Source organism: Gastrolobium bilobum, unplaced genomic scaffold (genome assembly GCF_033153095.1).
Source record: "Gastrolobium bilobum isolate Gb01-03AN ecotype WA unplaced genomic scaffold, APGP_CSIRO_Gbil_v1 utg3223, whole genome shotgun sequence".
NCBI classification, from domain to species: domain Eukaryota; kingdom Viridiplantae; phylum Streptophyta; class Magnoliopsida; order Fabales; family Fabaceae; genus Gastrolobium; species Gastrolobium bilobum.
Genome location: NW_026897393.1, coordinates 67,037 through 92,413, shown reverse-complemented (window position 1 = coordinate 92,413; position 25,377 = coordinate 67,037). Strand labels below are relative to the sequence as shown.

Sequence of the window (25,377 nt, the reverse complement as noted above, 5' to 3'; positions counted from 1 at the left end):
TCGTTTAAATATAAAGTTTTTCATTTAATTTTGAGTAGTGACTTATGTGATATTATATATATATATATATATATATATATATATATATATATATATATATATATGTGTGTGGGGAGGGATCTTTTGACTCCAGAGTAAGATTTAAAAGTCTTACTCCTCATCCCAACCCTTGATTTCTATTCATTCAACGGTTATTATTTAATAAGTTACAACAATTAATTAATTATTAATTTCAAATAAATGATAACCGTTGGATGAACGAAGATTAAGGGCTGAGATGAGGAGTAAGACTTTTAAATCTTACTCTGGAGTCAAATGATCCCTCCCCTATATATATATATAGGGAGGGATCTTTTGACTCTAGAGTAAGACTTACAATTTTTACTCCTCATCTCAACTGTTGATTTTCGTCCATCCAACGGTTATCTATAACAATTAATTATTTATTTATTTCAAATAAATAATAACTGTTAGATGGACGGAAATCAACGGTTGAGATGAGGAGTAAGAGTTGTAAGTCTTACTCTAGAGTTAAAATATCCATCCCCTATATATATATATGTGTGTGAAATTTGACACCTCGTGTCAAAGGATCCTATCTTTTTTTCTCTCTCTCTCTCTCTCTATATATATATATATATATATATATATATATATATATATATATATATATATATATATATAGGGTCAGGATCATTTTACACCAGTGTAAGTTACACTTTCAATCTTGTCAATTGATCTAACTTATATCTAAGGGTTCTAATTTTTTAGTAATGTGAGCCATTGGATACAAGTGGATCAATGGTCAAGACTGAGTGTAAGACTTCTAACTCTTACACGAGTGTAACAATATCTTGCCTTATATATATATATATATATATATATATATATATATATATATATATATATATATATATATATATATATAGGGAAAAACATTTCTCAAACTGCTTGAGATAAATTTATCTCCGGCCACTCCAAAACTACGTCGTTTTGATTATTTATTTCCTTATATGTATTGATTCACCTTTGAATGGTTATGATTCCCTTTTTTTCTCTTTTCCTTTATCACCATTGATCCATCTTTGTACGGTTATGATTTAGTAGTCGGAGATAACTTTATCTCCGACAGTTTGAGAAATGATAAGCCCATATATATATATATAGTAATTTTTTTATGTTTTATGTTATTTTTATGATTTACTTTTCTACCATCTCCTTTCGATTTTATGTAGAAACTTGATTTTGACAATATTGCTTCGAAGTACGTAGTTATGGTAGAATTTACATTTCTAGTATCCTTTCGTTTATATGATTTCATATCATTTCAGTAAAAACGTAAAAATATATATTTTATATTAGTTTTTGACAATAATATTTTGAAAAATACATAATTGTAATATTAAAATAATTTTTTTTCTCTCCAATATATATAAATATATGTCAGTCGATGTGTAATAATCTCATCACATGGGAGTATTTTAGGGGGCGTTTGGTAGAGGATAAAAAAAAATTTACCAGGAAAATATAATTAACAGGAATATGGTGGGAAAGAAAGTTTGGTAGGAAAATTAAAAAAAAAATTGTTTGGTTGGCCAAAATTTTACCCAAAAAATTGGGTAGAATTTTATAGGGTTTTATGTTTATCATTTAACATAATATAACTTCACTTTCCTACACACACATTAAAGAGGTGGGGTCCACATGTTTTTCTTTCTCTTTCATGATTCCACTTTCTCTCTCCCTTTTGATGTGAGAGTTGGAAACAACACTTACATTATGTTACATAACACTAATAAAACCCAATTTTATAAATCTATGTTTGGTTGAAGATAAAATATTTATGAAGAAATGGGTTAAAATTATCAAATTAACCCGTTTATAATTTTTGAATGTCAATATATCTCTCCTCCAATGTTCATGTTCTTTAGTTGGAGAATTTTGGTCTCCGTCATAATGTCCCCTTGCCATTTATCCATGCAATTACAAAAGTCACCATTGAAGTTGTTATTCTAAACAGTGAAATATTCCTCATTTTACTCACACTCTTCAAATGCTAGGAAAATATGTTAAATGGGGAAATTTTTGAAAAACCTTCACCAAACTTGAATGTCCAAAAATTCCAACACCAGATGCATAAGATAATAAAAATATAACCTCAACCAAACACCCCTTACTGTGTGTTTGGTTGGGGAGAAGGAAAAATTTTCCTGGCCAAGTGATGGTGGGAATGTGAGTTATCAACGTTTGGTTGGAGATTTTTGTTAAAGTGTGCCATCAATCCCACTTGCCCTGCAATGCAAGAGGAAGTGTAAAATTCAGATTTTAGCACTGTTGGAGATTACCTTTCAACGGGTGGAATTGTGTGAGGAAATCTGATATCTGAAAAAGGTGGATAATGGGGTGACAAATATACCCCTCCTCCATTTTATTGTGGTTCGTATTTTGTAATAAAACAATAGGTTTTTTAAATAAGGATAGTTTTGTAATTTCAAACAATTTTCCCATCAAAATTCTGTCTCCAACCAAACATACACTCAGAAAATTTAACCCAATTTCCCTGGTAAACTTTTGCCGAACCAAACAGTTTTTTTTACATTTTCCTACCAAACTCACTTTCTAACCATTTTCCTATCAATTACATTTTCCTAGTATTCAAAAAATTTCTCCCCAACCAAACACTACCTTAGAAATTTCCCACTTCCCCACAATAATTATCGCTTTCTGCATCTGTATTTTTGTCAGTCACATCATTTGCTCTTCTGCTTTATTTCTTATCTGATAACCTCCATCATAAATTAAATTAATAACCTCAACAACCGTATTTTGCGCAATAGGAAAAAGTATTTATTATTTTAAATAATATAATTTTATGTTATTTTAATAAAATTACATAATTTTATTATGTTATTGTATTCTCTCTCTTCATTTTTTTTAATTTTATAAAAATATATTAAAATAACAATTTAATTAAAATAATACAAAATTATGTCATTTAAAATTATAAACAGTTAACCCTTTGCAATATTTTAAACGATAACCGCATTCAATCTTTTCTATTTTTTGGATCGCTAGTGAATAGAGATTACAAATTTTAAAACTTTGATTATTATTTTCATACAATTTTTGTTAAAATATTAAAAATAAACTGACCTAATTTTAAAAACTTCCCAAAATTAAAAAAATAATATTAATAAAAAAAAAATTACTTGGCAGGCGGCATGAGTCATGAAGGGAAATCGCTTGCAGCGGTGGGATTTGATTGAAGGCGCAATAATGTGACAGTGCTGCCTATGAGGGTGGCGGGGCATGTTGGATGCTCATGGTGTGGTGTGGGGTCAAATAGTTTGAATTTAGAGGAGAAAAAAGAAATTTATCAAGAAAATATAATTATTGATAAAATGTGGGAGAACAAATTTTTATGGAAAAAAAAAAATTCATTTGGCCGGTCAAAATATCACTGAAAAATTTTTGGTGTGAAATTATTATAAGTTTGAATTTGTTGGAGAAATCAAAATATCACCATCAAGATGCTATTCTCAAGTAGACATTTTTCTTCATTTCTACGCTATAAAAATTTGAGAAAGGATATTTTTACTAGTTACTACTAAATTTTTTTACTACCAACTCACTACTTGTCTAATCATCTTTGCATTAACATTTTTTTTAAAATTTTTTTTTTAGCATTCTCTCTTTTTGATTCAATGATGATTAAATAAGTAATAAGTTAGTAGTAGAAAATTTTCCTTCTAAAAATTTTCCCATCAATTTTTTTTTTTTAACCAAATTTTTCTTACTCCATACCAAATATAATTATTTGTGAATCTCATCTATCACTATTTTCGTAACATTCTCAAAAAAAAAAAAAAAAAATTCAACTACCAAATACTCCCTAAACAATCCCAATCAATTCCATCTGTCAGTAGCTCAATTTAAGAGACTTAAATACACTATATATATATATATATATATATATATATATATATATATATATATTTCCATTTTTTTTTGGTGAATTTTTTTTGCATACTTTAATCCACATAAAGGCGTCACTCAATTATATGAACTAAAAACAAAAGAGTTTGTTAAGGTTATTGATTGCAATACCAAAAGTTCCAATTTTTGTGAAACAAGTTACTAGAATTGATTATAAATGAATATTTTTATGTGAATTTTTTGTTTAACAGGATGAATGTATAGAGAAATAAACATAAAATTGTTAAATAAATGAGATTTTATCAAAATTGGTAGAACTCTATTTTAGATATTTGTATTTATCTCTCCTTTTTACATGAAAAATTATTCTTATAAGTTGATCTTCAAACAAATCTTAAATAGTAATAAAAAAAGTCTCTCTAAAAGTCATAAGGAATCAAACATTGTTTCTTTTCTCCTATTAAAGTGTAATTTGTTTATGGAAAAAGTGTTTCTCATTCTAAATGACATAAAGTTATGTCATTTTAAAAAAGAAATAGACACAAAAAATATTTTTTTAAAAAAATTTAAATTAAAAAAACCATCCACTTTCTCTCCCATAACTTTTATTATTTGTGTTTATCTCTTTCTTAAGATGACATAACTTATGTCATTTAAAATAACAAACACCAAATCATTTGTTTATACTATAAGTTTACCGGGTCGGTCGCTCAAGACCTTTGGTCTCTACCCCGACCTGATGAAAAAAATGGGATCATTTCTTATGGGCTCATTGAGAATGATTTTGATCTAGTTCATGGCCTATTAGAAGTAGAGGGCGCCCTGGTGGGATTCTTATGGACAGAAAAAGATTGCAGTCAATTTGCTAATGATCGAGTGACATTGCTTCTTCGGCTCGAACCAAGGAATCCTTTAAATACGATTCAAAATGGATCTTGTAGGAGTTTTGCAATCTTATTTTATAATTTGGTCTAATAGCTCTGGGAAATTAAATTATCTCCTTCAAGTATGTGAAATTTATATTTTTTATTTTTTTATTTTTTTTATTTTTTTTCATATAAACTCCACATATTTTATATATATAAGAGATAATTTTATTTTTTTTGTTATCTCCTTCAACTATTTTTATAGAATTTTTTTTTTTCTCACCCAATTTTTTTTTTTTTGTAATGGTGGCACACATCTATTTTTCTCTATAACATAAAATAACTATATTATGTAAAAGAAGAATAATAAAATCCAATTATGATTCATTTATAATAATTGGTTAAAGGGTTTTCGTTTTATCCTTTAAAATAACACAACAAACTTTCCTACACTCACAATATTTTGTACGAATCTCTATAATATTACACAATCACTTTTCCTACAACATAACTCTTATAAAATCCTTGATGCAGCGAAGGTAAGAAGAATCTACTTGTACTATACACCTAAAAAAAAGAAAGAGAGTAAAAAGACCGTTTTGCCGAATTGATTGCTCGCAGACTCCGCAAGAAAACAAATTGTTAAAGTTGCAAATGTCCCGTTCCCTATTTGTAACACTTGTTGATTTCAGACAGTAGAAAGCAACACTTGACTTTGCTATTTATGGCTTTTGTGGTTGTCAGATTTAGACATGAATGTTGAAGTTGTGTTCCTTCTTTCAATCAATTATTGTGGTTGAGGTGAGGGGTAGCTAAAGAGAATGGCGGTGTCCACCCAAAGCGACGACGTTGCGATACAAGTTCCTCTGGTTCATGTTCAAGTTCATGTTCATGTTCATGTTCATGTTCATGTTGTTGATGGTGCTGTTGACTACAAAGGTCGACCCGTTATCAGATCCAAATCTGGCTCCTGGACATCCGCTCGCTTTATCATAGGTATTGTATTAATTTTGCACTACTCCACTACTCCGCACTCCAACTCTTATTATTATTTATTATTTTTCAAAATTATTTATTTATTATTATTATTAATTGAATGGAAATAATGATCAGGTGTGGAAGTGGCAGAGAGGGTTGCATTTTATGGGATAAAGACGAACCTGATATCGTATTTGACAGGGCCACTCCAACAGAATACGGCCACCGCTGCCAAGAATGTGAACGTGTGGTCTGGAACCTCTTACATGCTTGCTCTCTTTGGAGCTTTCATTGCCGATTCTTATCTTGGACGCTACCGCACTATCATACTCGCTTCCTTCATCTATATTTTGGTCAGTCTTTTCTGTTTCCCTTCAAATCAAACGTCTACTTTCCATTTTCTCCGCCTCTTCATTTTTTCTTTTCTTTTCTTTTAATCAAACAAGTAACTATAATTAATTATTATAAACAAATTTAGGGGAATACTATTTTTATTTAACATAAGAATAATTCTTTCGTATTATAGAAAGAAGTCAACTGAATTTCTCATTAGAGTGCAAACAAAAAATCATAATAAATTTTTTTATGTGAGAAAGCATAAGTAGTATTTTGACTATTTTCCATAAATTTATATACTTTTCTTATAAAGATCTTCTTCATCTTATCTTCAAATATATTATAAGGAATTAATTATTGTTTCTCCCGTTAAACGTTATTATGTTATCATTTTTTATTTTTTATTTTGGGTAATCTGTAGGGAAGACTCACTTTGTTTCTCTTTCTTTGATGCCTATTTCATTTTTTTTTCTTAAATCAAATTATCATCCTTTATAATGATTCATGATAAATTTATCTGGGAAAGTATACATTTACAAAAAAAAAAAAAAAAAAAATTATAAATTTTTGTAAATTATATTATGTATTTCAAAAATACATAGTATAACCTAATATACTTACGAGAATATATAAATAAAAAATTTATAAATATAATCTATCCTATCTTATTTTATCTAAGGGGAAAGTGTGTGTCAATCTAAATGACACACACTGGGTCATTTTAAATTAAACGCCGCGTTTTGGTATGAAAATTTCTCACCAGCTCTTTGTGTGTCCCCGCTATTCCCGCGTTCTTTATTCTCCTTTCTCACTGAAAATCACATTTCTCCATCATTCTCATCTCCATTCTAAAGGTTTGGTTGAGTTGTGTAACTTGTGTTATGCGAAATCCGAAGATGGAGGAGGAAGAGCACGACGTGTACGGAGGAGAGATCCCAGACGTGGGAGTGATGGAAGGAGACGTGGACATGTCCGCCGTCGACGATGACGTCGCCGTGAAAGAGCTCGACGAGATGAAGCGGCGCTTGAAGGAAATGGAAGAGGAAGCCGCCGCACTTCTTGAGATGCAAGCCAAGGTCGAGAAGGAGATTGGCTCTGTTCAAGGTTTTCATTGCCTCTTTTGATTATTCTGTAATTAATTAATTACTCAAATTGATCTTAGCATATTTTGATTAATCGCTATTTAAAAGCTTATGAGTTAGCTGGAATTTTACGTTCTTGTCTGCAATTCACTCTCACTCGAGTTATGTAATATTGTGTTACTTCAAATTTGTTCAAGCTTTGACGTTTTGACCACACTCGAGAAAGAACACTCTTATCAGCATCGAGAGCTAACTTACTTTTCTACAAAACGTGAAATTCTTCACTTATCAGGATTTGGAACTTTTTAGCTTGTACCACCTGCATCAATATAATATATGAGTAAACTAAATAACATGAATTATAAAGGAAGTCATGTAACTAATACTCAATAAGCTGTGGACTTACATGACTCAAAACATTAGGCTGAGTTCAGTCAGGAATGATCTTATATTGCTTTTTCCTTTTTCCAACTAATTAGCTATAGACTTCAATTTGACAAGTGTAACTAAATTATTTTATAAGAACTTCTATATAGCCAAAAAATTCCTATGTCCTAATTTTAACCTTTCCTTCAACACTATATGTTGCTATGTATGATTCAGCAGTCGATTAAAATCTTCATGCCTAACACTTTACCAAAGCAGAGCACTTTTCTAATAGCAAGTGTTACTCAATTCATATCTATTATGTCAATCTCTTGACTTAAAGCAAATGATAATCTAAACACGCAAGAATCATGAATCAGTCTAATCATATATATGATTTCATGAATTTGTCTATTAAACCAAGATATTTCCAGAAAAGGATAATGTATAGGCCCTACCCAGAATCCTTGAGCACCAGAATTCATCCATAAAAGAATATTTTCTAGCCAAGAAATTTAGGTATTGCAGCCTTTAATGATTTGGAACTACCTTAGCTATTTGTGAAGTTTATCAAATTACCAAATCATCTGACTACTATTTAAATAGAGACTTGTCGTTCTTGTTTTGCTGATTTTGCGTCATTATTATTCTTTTTTCAACTTATTGACTGAATCTCTTTTGCAGATCCTTCTAGTGCAGCTGCTTCTCAGGCAAACAAGGAGGAGACAGATTCTCGGTCTGTTTTCGTTGGCAATGTATGATTCACCCTATTTCTCATCATCAACAGTATTTGAATTTGAACTATGGTCCCCCCTCTTCCTTCTCTATCTTCTTTCTGTGTAGGTGTTTTTTCCGTAGGCTGGTGATCAGTTGCATATATTTAGTTCAAATTGTCCTACTGATCCTGGGTATTTGTCTGTGATACGATGAAAAAGTAGTGAAAAACACACGACAGGCCCTGATAATTGGAGGCTGTGATTCAAATCCACTAGAAATAAGCCTGTTAAATTGGAAGTTGATTTTCATTGAGATTATTTACTATTAAGACCCCCCAATTACATTCTTTTCATTTTCTTGTGTCTTATGTTTTGCTTATGCTATGCTCGGAAGTTAGCAGCATTCTATGAAAGATTTTTAAATTTTGGGGATGTATCATATAAAACTTTTAGCAAACCTTCCCCTGTATCATTGTTTAACTTTTTCCCTCTGATTACCCCCTAATTGACTTTTGGTAATTCTAAAATTTGAAACTTTTTGCACCTGTTTATCACCAGCGATAACAGACTCGTTCTCAGTTAGGCTATCTATTCAATTGATATGTCCATATATTAATTTGGCCTGGTTCTGAAGAATGCAATAATTCTATTAGTTGGTGCTGATAAACTATGGTTGAATGGACCTTGGGCTGAACTCCATCTGCTCATTTTTATTGTATTCTTTTATTCCTTTTTTTAACTGTACAGATTATTTTGTTTTGGAGTGAATGTTGTTAATCTTCGGAGACAGGGTTTGACTTATGTCTCACTATGATCGCAGGGTCATTCTTATTACTCAGGTTCTATAATTAGCGCTGGAATGCTTATCTGGGGCCACACGAAGCGCCTCCTTCACAATCAAAACAGCAAGAGCTAAATTCACCCAACCGGAAGCAGCGATTGCAGCAAAAACTGAAATAAGCTGATAAGAGAAATAATGGGACGCGAAGGGGTGAGAGGAAAGAAATAGCTATGTGGTTAATGGGGATGAGAATTCTGAGTACAGAGGAAAGAAATCTTCTTCAAGGAATCTTGCAGCACACGTGAACTTGCTTATAACACATTCAAGGGGTGGGAAATACTATATGAACAACAATTGTGAAGGAACCTGTATATATTCTTATAGAATTGTGATATGTATAAGTTAGTTATATTAGTGTTAGTTTTGTATTTGGGATTGAATGATCCTTCAACCAAGATTGATAACATTAATATATTTTGTTAATGTTGAGGTATATAGATCAATTTTTTGAGCAATTGATAGCTTGGATGGTATTCCTGTTGCAGAAAAAACATGATGACAAAAAGTTTCTTCGTGACAGGCTACATTTAACTTGAGATTCTCAATTGAAATAGAATATGGTAAACCACAATGGACAAGTACACAAAAAAATAGAGAATATATGCAGGTTACATTGACTTTACCATCAAGAGTAGACTTCCTTTGAAAGTGCTTGATGATGCCTTGACATTCTCACCCCACATTATTCCTTCGCTGAATTGATATAATAGTAGTGACTTGAGCTGGAGTAATGTTAACTTCTTTGTCCATAGCGTTCACCACCTTTGAGATCTTTGAAGAAGTTAAACCCTCCTCATAAAGCATAGAAACAAGAGATTTAGCAACTTTTGAGCGTCGTAATTCATTCTGAGAAGGAAACTTCTTCACCTTTGATGGAGTGTTAATTAATGGGTGATTGTGTGTATCATTGAACTTCTCTACTTTCCATACTCCATCCACCAACTTTATCTGTAACATCGCTAAACAATTGGTCCTTGTATCCCTTCGCCTTTTAACTGCTTTATCATTTATTCTCTTGACGCCTTCTTTTGAACACACATATCTCCACCTATATATTTCTTGTGTTTTTGCACTCTTGTTAGAGAACTGCTTACGTATTCCGAACCCCTTACCTTTTGCATAATTATTATAAAAATCATAAGCTTCTCCCGAGGTTCCAAAGACCCTACATTAAAAATTAGTCTCACTGAATTCATTGTTATCATCTCCTACAATTTCAAATGCATTATCTTGCACATGATCCCTATCTTCGTCTTCCATAATTTCACATTGATCATTGTCAACAAACTCATCATTGTCTTTCTCCAAATCAACAAACTCAGCATTGTCTTTCTCTAAATCAACAATGTCATCATAAAAAATTAAGCTCTCACTCATGTCAATGTCCTCAATAGCTGTTATTTGGGAGTGATCCATTATAACGAACTCATGTCAAAGTCTTCAATAGCTGTTCACAACCTACATTGACAAGAACCAAAAAAACTTAACACCTTCAATTGAAATTAACTTGACATTTAGATAGAAAAGAATTTCCTTGAACTCTATGTTACAACAAGGTTGACATTCAAATAAAATTAGTTTCTCACTGGAATTTTTTTTTATAATCTTAAGAAAAAAAAAGTAAGCGTGTTGTCAAATGTTCATTGACAAAAACAATTATACGAAAAAATAATAATTCATAAGCATGTTGTCAAAGGGTCTGTGAAAAGCAATCATGTGCATTATCTTGTTTTTGTGGCTACCATGTTATGGTTTAGCAGATGTATATATTTAACAAAGTCCAGTCATTTCAGCTTAAACCTTTAACAAAAAAGAGAGAAACAAACACACCCATACCAAATTAAGCATGCTGTCAAATGGTCTATGAAAAGCTGAAAATAAAAAACAAACTCTTGCCAAAGTTGTAAACTTTAAACCCATCAAAATATCTTAGTATAGCTGGGAAAAAATCCAACATAAAAAAGTGTATTACATAAACTTAACTTCAATACAGGGATAAAAAACAAACCTGCAAGAATTCAAGCACCTAAATATTTGTAGCAGTCGACATTTCCTCCATTAAGTGTTTCAAAGGTCTAAAATAAAAAATAAATAAAAAATAAATAAAAAATAAAAAAATCAGAAAAAGCGAAACTTTGAGAAGCACAACACCTGTAGGTATAATGTGAATCAAGTTCAAAAAAAAAAAATGTAACAGTAGCGTGTTCATGAAATGGGATTTTGGAATCACCTTTTTATGTTGGCTCTAGTTTTTTTCTTCCATTTTTGTATTTCCTTTGCTATGCTTGCTGTCTTTTCTTGATGAATCTGAATCAGGTGTTTTGGAGAGAAGGAACTTGAAGAAAAACAGAGATGAGAATGGTGGAAAAAGGTGATGAATAACTTACGTGTGGGCTGGGAAAGAATAGAGAACGCGGGAAGAGCGGAGACGCACAAAGAGCTGGTGGAAAATTTTCATACCAAAACGCAGCGTTTAATTTAAAATGACCCAGTGTGTGTCATTTAGATTGACACACACTTTCCCCTTTATCTAAATTTTACTTTGACTTCCTTTAGCCGTCGCGCATGTATTTAAACCTCCGCTGCTCGGTGATGCTTTTCTTTGTTTTGAAGTTTAAATTTTAATTATATCAATATGGAAAATGTTAGATACACAGAAAAAAAAAGACGTAAAGTGCCTTTAATTCTTAAAAAGATTGGATTGTAATTAATTCAGTTTATTCATAATATAAAGACGTTAATTTATTTTTTAATCTCGTAATTTATTATGGGAAAACTATTTTAATATTATTCTTTATAATTGAATATTTAGGTAAAATGATTAGATAAATTACTCTCTAAAAAACTATTCCAAGATCTGCACCTGACATTATTGATAAATTTCGCCACTAAATAATAGAGTGAAGTTATTTTTGGGTCTCTAACAAAAATATACGGTCTCTATTTTCGTCCCTTACAAAAAAAAAATTATATTAGTCCTTTTTAGGAGTCTAAAATGAATCTTCATTGAATTTCTGAGGGACTATATTTTCAAAGAATCAGAATTGTAAAGGGACCGAAAGTTGACTTTTTTTATAAGGGACAAAAGTAGGTACTGTATTTTTTGTTAGGAATTCAAAAAAGACTTTACTCTAAATAATATTAACCTAACATTTGAGACATTGAAATAGTCAAGAAAAAACACACATTCTTCTCTTCTTAAGGCACAATCAGACGTGTGTATGACAATCATTCTATTTTTCGTCACTGTTTCTGAAAAGAATCAATTTTTTTCTATTTCTGTGCCTTGGAACAGTTTTTGAAAAAAAATGTGTTTGATAACATGTTCTATTTTTATTCCGAGAATGAGAATTGTTTTTGATAACACAACAAATAATAGAATAAAAAATCATTCCTATCAAGCATAATTTTTTTTCGAATTATCAAGCACAAATAATAGAATTGTGCATCTGGGTTTTTGTGTGACCGCAAAATTCCCCTTAAGTTAAAAGGAAAATTTTATAGGACAGCAGTAAGACATGCAATTCTATATGGAGCTGAATGTTGGCTAGCACATAGGCAATATGAGCATAAAATGGGAGTAGCAGAGATAAAGATGTTAAGTTGGATGTGTGGTTATACGATGATGGATAAGATGAGAAATGAAGATATTCGACGAAAGATAGGAGTACTACCGGTGGCTGAAAAGATGAGAGAACAAAGGTTGAAGTGGTTTGGGCACGTAATCAGAAGACCCCTGGATACTTCCCGTAAGAACAAAAGTTTGTTACCAAGAGCTCAACACAAAGAAAGGTAGAGGTAGACCGAAACTTACTTGGGGGAAGGTAGTAAAGAAAGACTTAATAGATTGGGATATAGATTAGCAGACGGTATGCCTTAGAACGAAAATGGAGAAAATCTATGTGCATGGTGGAGTGTTAGACCCGTTGTTATTCCTATATTTCAGATGATTCTTTTTTAGTCATTTTTCCTCTTCATCTATCCTCTCTCTTCTTTTCCCCTTCTTTTATCACTTTTATATTTATATTTATATATTTATATATATATTATTACTATTTTATTTATTTATTTATTTATTTTATCTTTTTTCAACCTTTTCGTATCTTTTATTTGAGTTCATCTACCACCGATCCCAATTAATTTGGGAAAAAGGTGTTGTTGATGTTGATCTTGATGTTGATCACTTTCCTGTTCACATCGTGTGGTGGTGGGGGTAATGGTGGCGGTGGTGGTGCCATGATGATAGTAGTGGTGATGGCATGATGGTGGTGTCGGCTACTGACTGCGGCGATGGTGGTAACAGCGGTGGTGGTAGTGGTGGATTGGTGATGGTAGTGGCTGCGACGATGGTGGTGGTGATGGTGATGGTAGTGGGTGGTGGTGATGACGGTGGCGATGGTACGACGACGGCAGCAATGATGGTGGTAGTGGTCGTGGTCGTGTCGGGATGGTTGTGGTGGTGATGATGATGGTAATTATGTAGAGTGATTGAGAGAGATAAGTGTTTTTCATTTTGTATCCGGAAACAAAAAAAAGTAAAATTTTTTTAATTCTTTGTTTTGTTCTGCAACACACAAATTGAATCGATTCACCGAAAATAAATTGATTTTGTCAAATAGTACTTTTATCTATTTCTATTTCCGAAAATAAGAATTAAAAAAAAAGTTCTAGGAAAGTTATCTTGCACAGTCTAAACATCCCTATTCGAAAAGCTGCGCTTCTTCTTTTTGATAGGAAACACCTATCCCTTTGGTCACAATTTTTCTTTTTCTTTTTTGGTACATCAAAGGGACTACAGCCCCAGAACAAAACAGAAAGACAGGAAAACTAAGACAAAACAACAAAAATCAGTAAAAACAAGAAAAATAAAAGTAAACACTAAATCAGTCCCTTGTCTTCTCCAGGATCCAAAATATTCGCTGCTAGCATAGGAAGAAATCTCTGGTCAGGGGAAGCATAAACAGTGAGACCAAAACATTTGTCGAGAGCTTCCTTAGGCATCCAATCAGCACATTTATTGGATGATCTAGGAACATGGGAAATAGAAGCGGACCAGTCTTTATTTAGAAAATCCCGGATCTTAGCTACCAAAGGAAGTTTACGGGAATCATTACCAGTTATGGTAAGAGAGCTTAAAGCTTGTAAGGAGTCAATCTCCACTTCAACCTTCCTCCATCCTTTGTCCCAAGCAAAGGTTAGACCATGAAAGATAGCCCAAAGTTCAGCTAGCAAAGGATAGCAAGACCCCAGGAAAAAGTAAAACCACCTAGACAGGTGTCGTTGGAGTCTTTGATGAGACCACCACAGGCTGGCTTATCTCCTTCTACAGCCCCATCAATATTGAGTTTGATCGAACCTTGCAAAGGGCAGGACCAAAAGGAGGCAGAAGACATTATTAGATGGAAGGTAGCTCTACAAATTTTATGATTTCTAGAAGAAATGTATTCTTCTAGACAGTTCCGGATGTAATCAGCAAGGTTAATTGGCCTTTTAAAATCAGCTTCATGGGCTGTTGCGTTCCTCCAATACCACAAGCAGTTACAAACCAGGAAAAAATAATCTCTCCAATCCAAGTGGTTGCTTGATACAAAATTAACATTCATCTGCAACCAGTCAGCAAAATTAATCAGAGCAAAGAAAGTAGAAGGGAGGGGTTGGAGAATTTGCAGCTTCCAAACATTTAGAGCTAATGGGCAATCTCTAAATATATGGATACTAGATTCCACTTGATCTAGACAAAAAGGACATCTATAAGAGCTACTACCCCAAAGAGCAATTTTTCCCTTTTATGCATACTGATTCTTCCTTTTTCTAATATTAAAAGCTTATATATTTTTAATTATAAATGTATTCTTAAATTATAAAATTACTTATAATAATTAGTACAACATGATATATACTCTCTCACTCTCATAACTTAATGCCTAATTAAATTCTTTTATTTATGTTATTTTCACCTTTCAAATATTTTTCTCTCTCATTTATGTGTCTATCTTTTTAGCACATTCGCTTATTTTTTATTTTTACTTTTACATTTACTTACTCATTTTTTAAGCTTTATATTCTTTTTCAATTATTACATAGCTCTCATATTTAATTCTCTAGGGGCAATATTATATGCAAAGACAATATCAATTAATTGAGTGTACACAGTAATGTTTTTTGCATTCAACTTATACATTTGGTTGTAAAAACAATTATAATTTATTTCGAAAAGTTAAAAAAAAAAACTACATTATGTTGAGTAACAAAAATGCTATATCATTTTATGATTTGACTTTTGACAACTATGCATGTTCAGCCGCCCAATTCAAACCGGTAAGCTAGATAAAACTTGTAGATTTGGGTTTTCTTAAATATGATTTTTCTTGAAAGTGGGTCAGCAAAGTAGTCTAGCACCTTTAGAGCATGCCTCATAAACAGATATTTTCTGCCTGGGCCCATTCGAAGATTTTCTAAAGTCAGTCACCATAAGCAGCTTGAGACTTATTTTAGGCCCGTTTTAATTATAAAAGCCGAATTTGTCAAATTGAAACTTATTTTGCTCGTGAACAACTTAACTAAACTAAAGCTTGTGTAATTTTAATAATAGGTTCTAATATGATGCGATGATTTGACTAATTCGTTTTCTACTTCTGCTTTGTTGAGCTTGAGCAGTTTAACTCGTGCAGCTGGTGAATGGAAAATTGAGTAAAAGCCGTATATTCCTAGTTTTTTTATTTGTATATTCCTACTCAAGTCCTTCAAGTACTTCATCACTAGTCAACTGTTAGGAGAAGAGTAAAAACAAAGGATTTTTACTAAGGCAGAAGTCGTAACTTTTACATTCAAACAATAGATTTTTAAATTACGAAACTTGTAACTCTACAATAAAGACACTTAACACCACAATAAACTCACATAATTTTAGAAACTTAAAAACATAAATCTGACATTTAACGTTTGTTGAATTAAACCCATTAAAAACTAAACTGACTGCTGAATTAAACCCATTAAAAATTAAACTGACACATAACTCCACATTTAACGTTTATTCAACAAAACTCCCCCGTAAACTTAAATGCTTCTGCCATCCTTCATGCCGATCAATTTCTTGTAGTTGTCAAGGAGTACCGTCGGTAGCGGTTTCGTGAAGATATCCGCGACCTGATCCCGACTTGCCACGTGTACTAATTCTACACTTCCTTCCTTCACATGATCTCGGATAAAGTGAAACCGAACGTCGATGTGCTTGCTTCTCTCATGATTGCCTGGGTTCTTTGCCAACTCAATTGCCGATTTATTATCAACTCGTATCACAGTCGCACTGAATTGTTGTTGCTCCAACTTGCCCAACAAATTTCTGAGCCATATTGCATGACATACACACCAAGACGCTGCCACATATTCAGCTTCACATGTTGAGAGCGTCACGATCGGTTGCTTCTTTGAAAGCCAAGTAAATGTCGTGTCACCCATAAAGAACACATCCTGAAGTGCTTTTCCGATCGTCTAAGTCTCCACACCAATCGCTCTCGGAGTACCCAATTAACTTGTAATCTTCCGAATTTGAATAAAATAACCCGAGTGACACTGTTCCTTGGATATACCGTAGGATTCGCTTCAACGCCTTCCAATGTGAATAAACCGGCTCCTCCATGAACCGACTTACAATGCCAACACTTAACGAAAGGTCTGGCCTTGTGTATGTGAGATAGCGAAGGCTTCCCACCAAACTCCGATATTTGCTCGCGTCGACTCGTTCTTCTCCATCGAACTTCGAGAGTTTTGCACCCGGTTCCATTGGTGTTGAAACCGGATTGCAATCTGCCATCTTGTACTTCTTCAAGATCTCCTTTGCATATACCTCCTGCGACACAAAAATACCTGTCTCTCCTTGTCTCACCTCCAGACCAAGGAAAAACTTCATCAAACCCAGATCTGTCATCTCAAATTCCCGTGCCATTGTGCTCTTAAACTCTTGTATCATCTCATCATTGTTCCCCAAAAAAAAAGGTCATCAACATAAAGAGCAACAAATAACAAATTACCTCCACTCTTCTTCACATAAAGGGCATGTTCGTAGGGACATTGCTCGAACCCATTCTCCTTGAAGTATGTCTTGATTTTTTGAATCATACAAATCTTGCAAACTTCTCATTCTGGGTTGTCGCGGTTCATCTTCATCATCAGTAGTTTCAGAATTTGTCGGTATGGTAGTTGGTGTAACAGTTGATGATTCTCCAACTTCAATGATAACCTCCGTTGAGTTATTCCAATCCCAACCGCTTGCTTCATTAACTCGAACATCACGACTCACCACAACCTTCTTGCTTATCGGGTCGAGTAACTTGTATGCTTTTGTTTTCTCATCATACCCAATAAAAATATACCTTTTGCTTTTGTCTTCAAGCTTCGTTCTCCGTTGATCCGGCACGTGTACACTACCGAATACTTTGAGATGAGAGACTGTCGGTTTTTGTCCGCTCCATGCCTCTTGCGGGGTTTGATCATCCAACTTCGCATGTGGACACCGATTTTGCACATAGATGGCACATTGCACAGCTTCCGCCCAAAATTCCTTCGGCATCTTCTTGATCTTGAGCATTGACCGAACCATGTCAAGAATGGTCCTGTTCTTCCTCTCGGCCACACCGTTTTGTTGTGGAGAGTACGGTGCAGTTAGAAACCGCCTTATGCCTTGCTCCTCACAATACTCCATGAAAACTGTTGAAGTATACTCTCCACCTCTATCAGATCGTATGGATTTGATGTGTCTATTGGTTGTCTTTTCTACCATCACTTTGAACTTTTTGAACAAATCGAACGCCTCAGATTTTTCTTTCAAAAAATAAACCCCAAGTTTTTCGTGAGAAATCATCAATAAAGGAAATAAAATACCTCTTACCCCTAAAAGATTCAGGGGTGATTGGTCCACATATGTCAGTATGAATCAACTCAAGAGGTTGCTTAGCCCGATATTCTGCCTTCTTTTGAAACGAAGTTCTCGCATGCTTGCCGAGCACACACTCTTCACAAAACTTTCCCTCGTAGTCCATGTTTGGTAGCCCGTGCACCATGTTCTTCTTTGTCAACTCGTTTAGACCACCATGATGTAGGTGACCAAAACGGAGATGCCACAGCGACGCCTTGTCTTCTACGCTAACTGCAAACATTTTTCTTCTACCTGCAAACGCAAACATTTTTCTCGCACGCTTTTCAAATTCAGCTTGTACATGCGATTTCTCCCCATTTCAACTTGAGCGACCGAACACCCTTGCTTATCTTTCAAGTGTAAAATCCGGCCTTGCATAAGTACCGAATAACCTTTCTCCATGAGTTGCTCCATACTCAAGATGTTGCTCTTGAGGTCTGGTACGTAATACACATCTTGGATTGACCTAACTAAGCCATCCTTTTGTAAGTAACAAATCGTACCTTGGCCTTTGACCTCAACCTTCGACACATCTCCAAATGACACATGTCCAGTTTCCACCTTTCGCATCTCTCTGAATAGGTGCTCGTGCCAGCACATATGGTTGCTTGCACCCGTGTCGAGGTACCACACCGTGTCATTGTCGGTGTTGCCTTCGTTGTGTATCATCATGAGAAGACCTTCTTTCGCCTCATCTTTTGTGGCTAGGTTGGTTGTCTCTTCCACCTTTTTCTGGAATCGACATTCTTTCGCGAAATGCCCGACCTGGCCACAATTGTAACACTTATCAGAGTTACAATCCTTTGCATAGTGACCATATTTGCCACACTTGTAGCACTCGATGTTGGAATAATTTGACCGACCGCCTCTCCCACGACCGCGTCCCCTTTCACGCCAATTCTGTTGGTTTGATTGCCCCTTCTCCTCATAATACCATTCTTGACCGCGACCTCTACCACCTCGGCTATTTCCTCGACCTCCACGGGCACGCCCTCTACCTCTAAAGTTTTGAGAATAGAGTGCCTTTTCATCTTTTATTGCTGCCTTGGTTTGAAGTGCTTGCTCGAGTGTCTCCTCCTCCTTCTTCTTCTTGCGTTGTTCGTGTGCCTCGAGAGAACCAGCGAGCTCGTCGACCGTGAGCGTTGCTAGGTCCTTTGACTTTTCTATGGCATGTACGACATTCTCGAAGCTGTCGGTTAATGACCTCATAATCTTCTCCACAACTCGCGCATCGGTTGATGCTTCTCCGTTTCGGTTGAGTTGGTTCACCACGGTTTGAACACGCGTGATGTAGTCGGAGACACCTTCCGACTCCTTCATCTTCATGCCTTCCAACTCGCCGCGAAGAGTTTGAAGGCGAACTTGTTTAACTCGGTCGGCACCTTTGTACACCTTTGCCAAAATGTCCCATGCTTCTTTTGAAGTTGTTGCACTCGCAATCTTCTCAAAGCTCGACTCGTCAACCGCTCGGAACAACATGTACAAAGCCGCCTTATCTTTCGATCGCGTCTCTTTCAACGCCTTGTTTTGAGCCGCCGTATACCTCGCGGTAGTTGCTGGTTCTTCGAAACCTTCTTGGACGACCTCCCAACCGTCTTGAGACCCGAGAAGAGCTTTCATTTGGATGCTCCAATTCTCGTAACTGACAAGGAGGAACTTTGGAAAATCTATAATAAAGACACTTAACACCACAATAAACTCACATAATTTCAGAAACTTAAAAACATAAAAATGACATTTAACCTGAATCAAACCCATTAAAAACTAAACTGACTGCTGAATTAAACCCATTAAAAATTAAACTGACACATAACTCCACATTTAACGTTTATTCAACATCAACCCTCACTGACATAATCTTCCAACTTTTATGCACAAATATAATACACCGAGAATAGTTTAACTTTACACAATAAGTATATTATCAATAAAAAGTTGTTTAAGAAAACAAAAAAGAACGGATTCTCTCACGGAACAATGTGTTTGTGTACATTGTTTTGATGCTAGTCCTTGGTTTATTATTAATTGCAGGGACTAGGATTGTTAACACTATCAGCTATGCTTCCTTCTCTCATCAATTCTGAATGCCAAGGTGGCAATAAATTCACATCTTGCTCTCCTCCGTTGCAAGTAATCTTGTTCTTTATTTCACTTTATCTGGTCGCCATTGGACAAGGTGGACATAAGCCCTGTGTTCAGGCTTTTGGGGCAGATCAATTCGATGAACAGCATCCAGAGGAGTACAAAGCTAGAAGCTCATTCTTTAATTGGTGGTATTTTACTCTGGTTGCTGGCTGCATGGCAACTCTTTGGATCTTGAACTATATACAGGACAACCTTAGTTGGGTTCTTGGATTTGGAATCCCTTTTGTTGCAATGATTATTGCTTTGCTTGTTTTCTTGCTTGGAACAATGACCTACAGGTTTAACATTCAGCAGCATGACAAGAGTCCCTTTCTCAGAATTGGCCGTGTATTCATTGCAGCTATAAGGAATAGGCGAGCTACCCTATCATGCACGCCTATAGAAGAGGAAACTGGTCGAATACTTCCTCATCAAGATTCTGAACTATTCAAGTAAGAATTACAATGCTAATTTCTGCTTGTTTCGAAGTTTTGTAGATCTTATTAGTAGCATTCCTAATACAGCAAATATGATGAAATACATGATAGTCCAACTAGAGTTTTGCTTTTACGTTTTGTTATGCAAGATTGTATTAGTCTTATGCGGTAGATTGTAAATAAATTGCAGCATTTAACTGAACTCATTGCTTCACAGTTGATGATTGTGTTTGCCACGAATTTGACTACGCCATTTGAAGATGCCTGAATCTGTAATTGTGTTTCTGAACAATGATATTTATACACCAAAAGATTTACACATATTGAATACACTCTGCTATTTTGGGTAGGGAAAGATAGAGAATATGTTGAAACGAGTATTTTTTTTATTACCTAATTAGGAAGAAGCATACGAATGATGTGAAAAATTGATGAGCAGATATCACAATTGCTTCTAAAAGTAGCATCTTTGGATTCGAAAGATTATAACTATAATTTACAAAAAAAAAAAAAAAAAAGATTATAACTATTTGCCCAAAGTAGTTAGTATTTTCTATATTGACAGATTTCTCAACAAAGCATTGTTAGCACCAAAGGGTTCTAAAGAAGAGGAGACTTGTTGTCATAGTGAGGTGGAAGAAGCAAAGGCAGTACTAAGGCTGGTTCCTATTTGGGCTTCATGTCTGGTTTATGCTATTGTGTTTGCTCAAGTTTTTACTTTCTTTACCAAGCAAGGGATTACTATGGACAGAAAATTATTTGCGGGCTTTGATATACCAGCTGCTTCTCTTCAAACGCTTACAAACCTGGGCATTGTTCTCTTCACTCCTATCTATGACCGTCTGTTTGTGCCTATAACAAGAGCTATCACTGGGAAACCCTCAGGCATCACAATGCTGCAAAGAATTGGGATTGGAATTTCAATATCCATATTTACAATAGTACTTGCAGCCCTTGTTGAGATGAAAAGATTAGAAACAGCACGAGAGTCCGGTCTTATTGATGAACCTAATGCAACTGTTCCAATGAGTATATGGTGGTTGACTCCCCAATATTTCTTGTTCGGAGTTTCTGAGGTTTTTACCATGGTTGGTCTGCAGGAATTTTTCTATGATCAGGTCCCAAATGAACTAAGAAGCATGGGCCTTGCTCTCTACTTGAGTGTCTTAGGTGTAGGGAGCTTTCTAAGTGGCTTTCTCATATCCGTGATAGAAAAATTGACTGAGAAAGATGGACAAGACAGTTGGTTTGCTAATAATCTCAATAAGGCTCATCTTGATTACTTTTACTGGCTGATTGCTGTACTCAGTGTCATGGGATTGACTTTGTTCATTTTCTCTGCAAAATCTTACACTTATAATCGCAAAGGAACCACCCGAGGATAGTCAGTGGTTTTATTCGGTCATTTGTATGTAAGTATTGAATATAAACATTTGTTATGTCAAAAGTTTCAAATATTTTATCCAAATGCCCCCACCCCAAATAAATAAATAAAAAAAATAGAATCGGGTGCGTGTATTTACAGATGCTGTTTTCACTTCAGGGATAATATGTGGAATTGAAAATGTTGTTGAAGGATTGAATAAACATGATTTTGAATGATTAATTTACTCGGCAGATTTTGTGAAAAGCATGGAAAAATGTTTACGAACAATAAGGATAGGGAGGTGGTCTGTGACAGTGATGTTTGAATGGAAAGGAATTTGTCCAAAGGGAAGGGGTTTGATTTGGCTGGATCATGCCATGAACCCACATCAAACGCATCCTTGCCAAGGCTTCTCATGCTTAGGATGCACTATCGTAATCCTGATGCTGGTTTCTTTTTTTAGAAAATTGCAAAAAAATAAAATAAAAATACGGGTTAATCTTTTTTATATGATAACAAAACCTTGGTTACATTAAAAATGCTAAATGGGACAGAGTTGTATATTTGGTTCAAAATTGTGATGGGGTTAAATCTCATAAATCGTATGGTGATAAAAATCATTATATTTTGTCATCCAGGAACATAAAAGTAAAAATAAGAAGTGTAAATATTTCCATGAGATTTTGGTCTTCCTCGATCCGATCAAATCGCTTGATTCCTACGCGGGTGTCTTCTCTCTTGAGAAGGCATTAGCATTAGCAGGTTTATTTTTATATTATCTCATTATACCTAATAGATCATACACAATTTTCAATTTAATTAGACCCCGTTAATTTGGTCATTCATTTTGTTTAATAAATTAAATAATATAATATAATTGATAATAAAATATGTATCTCATAATTATTAGGAAATAATTTCCTAGTAGAATGGAATCAGTTATTATTTTGCTAAACCTTGATGTCATTATTTACCCAACAGAAAAATTAAATTAAATTTGTGTACCCGACAAAAAAAACATTATCGCGTCTGGTCCTTGTAAAATTCAAAATGGATCTATCTTAATCTTTTTAAGGGACTAATGTAGGTCTTTTATGAATTTGTGAAAAATTACGATTTCAACTAAATAGGTTTACTTTGAATTTCTTGAAGAGTTCAAGACTATTTTTCTTTTTTAAGGAATTAAAATGAGAACCGTATTTTTTGTTGGGGATCCAAAAGTTATGCAACTTCAGACTTTACTCTTCTTTTTTATTTTTTCTATTTGACCAATGTTTGGGTCAGCTAAAATAATAGTAATTAATATCTTTAATAAAGTTTTTTAAAAATAAGTTCAACGAAACACACACTTGTTTTATTTCTACTTTCTTCACAAAAGATCTTAAACTTTTTTATGTTAAAAATTGCAACTAAATTAGGTTTCAATTCATGATGAGTATAAATAACAAATTAATTTCTGTCTTCGATATGTCATCAATATTGTTCAGAATTTGTTGTTATTTTCAAGAATAACAAATTTTATATCTAATTTTAGCTGTTAATTCGCTTACATTTAATTATCCACATAATTACTAAATTAAAATTGTTAGATATAAATAATATTATCCACAAAAATTAAAATTGCGCTCAATGCAGATAATTTATCTGTATTTACTGAAAAAAATGAATATATATATATACATATATATATATATATATATAAATGAGGTAGGATCCTTTGACACCAGTGTCAAATTTAACGTTTGACACCTCATCTAAGAGTCATTAGATAAAAAAAAACCACGACTCTGATCTGTAAGCATGTGACACCATTGATCTTTTTTCATCTAACGGCTCACAGACAAAATTTAACAATTTAACACTGATGTCAAAGGATCTTACTTCTATATATATATATATATATATATATATATATATATATATATATATATATATATATGTTAACTCGATTGAACATCGCATGATTATAGGTGTTGAATCTGATGTCTGTGATTGCACTCTAAGGAGAGATTAAACGTTAGATTTAAGTTGATTAACCCAATAACATTTAAGTTGATTAACCCAATAACTCAAGTAAAATGGGTTGATACTTTGCGATTGCACAAGTAGATGCGTCATATTGATTAAACGCTAGGCGATTGTTTAGAGAAGGGTTCCTAAACAAATGCAAGGATTCTGATTTGTTTAGGATCAACCATAATTTTGGGTAATTATTTGTCTAATGATGGATGTCCTTAAAATCTTAATTCTTGGGTTGGTTGCTTTTATTTGATAATTTTCGTTTTTACAATCTTGATTTACTTTCTTTATTTTAATCACATTAAAAAAAACTCTTTTTTACTTTTTGTTTTTAATTGTTCGATTTTAGTTCATTGCAAATTCTTTGAGAGACGATTCAGATTTTCCTTTTTACTACAAATCCTTATATTTCCAAACTTGATAATTTGCGTGAATTCGACAGCTCACATCAAATTTGGTGTGTGTGTATATATATATATAGATAGGATCTTTTCACACTGGTGTCAAATTTTAAAATTTTCACACAAAATCCTAACTGTTAATTTTCACCAATCAACAATTATTATTTATTGATAATTAATAATTAATTAACGAGTTTGATTGACGGAAATTATAACTATGCGAAAATCAACGGTTAGAATTTGATGTCAAATTTTAAAGTTTGACATAAATATAAACAGATCCTACCGATATAAAAATAATTCAATAATTTATTTTTAAAATTTTTATTTATTTAATCGATGCTCAAATTTGTTGACTAACATTAGACATGATAGAGTCTTTAAAAATTATTAATAAAACAATTATTCTGTCAGTTAAATTAATTTTTTAATTTTTAAAATTAAAAATATCAAACACCTATATTTTTCACATATTAATTTAATTTTCATTATCAATAAAATAGTCTTATGTTAAATAAACTAATTTTATCTTAAATGTTTTTTTTTATATTTTAGCTGTATTTATAAATACCAGTACAATATGCGCGATACTGTTATTTATTTATTAATTTTTTAGAAAAAGAAAATGCTTAAAACAATTTGAAGCTACTTAAATGATTCAAACCAAAAGAAAAGTCAAAGACACCAACTCCAGTAAGAAATTTAAAAATGATGCTAAGAAGGTAAAGAAGCACATCAGAGACATAAACAAATTAAGGAGAAGAAACTCAGAAATAATAAGGATAGCGAAAGTACAAAATTGTTTTATTCTATACAATCACTTCAGCGATGACTGATTTGAGATATATCCATTAAGAAATAAAGAAATAAATTAACCTGTGCAATTGGACGCTTATAAAGTCCAAAATGGGATCGCTCAATGCAAGCAAAATTAAGGGAAATTAAACACTATTTTCGTCGTTCAAAACTAGTCTTTTGGCACGCAACGCAACCTC

General features: G+C 33.4%; 2 protein-coding genes across 2 annotated transcripts; both read left to right on the top strand.

The window, feature by feature from the left end:
- Positions 1–5,499: 5,499 nt before the first annotated feature.
- Positions 5,500–21,981, top strand: LOC133306528 (protein NRT1/ PTR FAMILY 5.10-like). The gene is made up of 4 exons (XM_061506857.1): positions 5,500–5,798; positions 5,916–6,133; positions 20,067–20,611; positions 21,162–21,981. The coding sequence occupies exons 1-4, from the start codon at positions 5,624–5,626 to the stop codon at positions 21,979–21,981; spliced, it is 1,758 nt and encodes a 585-aa protein (XP_061362841.1). The 5' UTR covers positions 5,500–5,623.
- On the top strand, positions 6,724–9,536 carry LOC133306530 (polyadenylate-binding protein 2-like). The gene is made up of 3 exons (XM_061506859.1): positions 6,724–7,220; positions 8,249–8,319; positions 9,101–9,536. The coding sequence occupies exons 1-3, from the start codon at positions 6,998–7,000 to the stop codon at positions 9,194–9,196; spliced, it is 390 nt and encodes a 129-aa protein (XP_061362843.1). The 5' UTR covers positions 6,724–6,997; the 3' UTR covers positions 9,197–9,536.
- Positions 21,982–25,377: the final 3,396 nt, after the last annotated feature.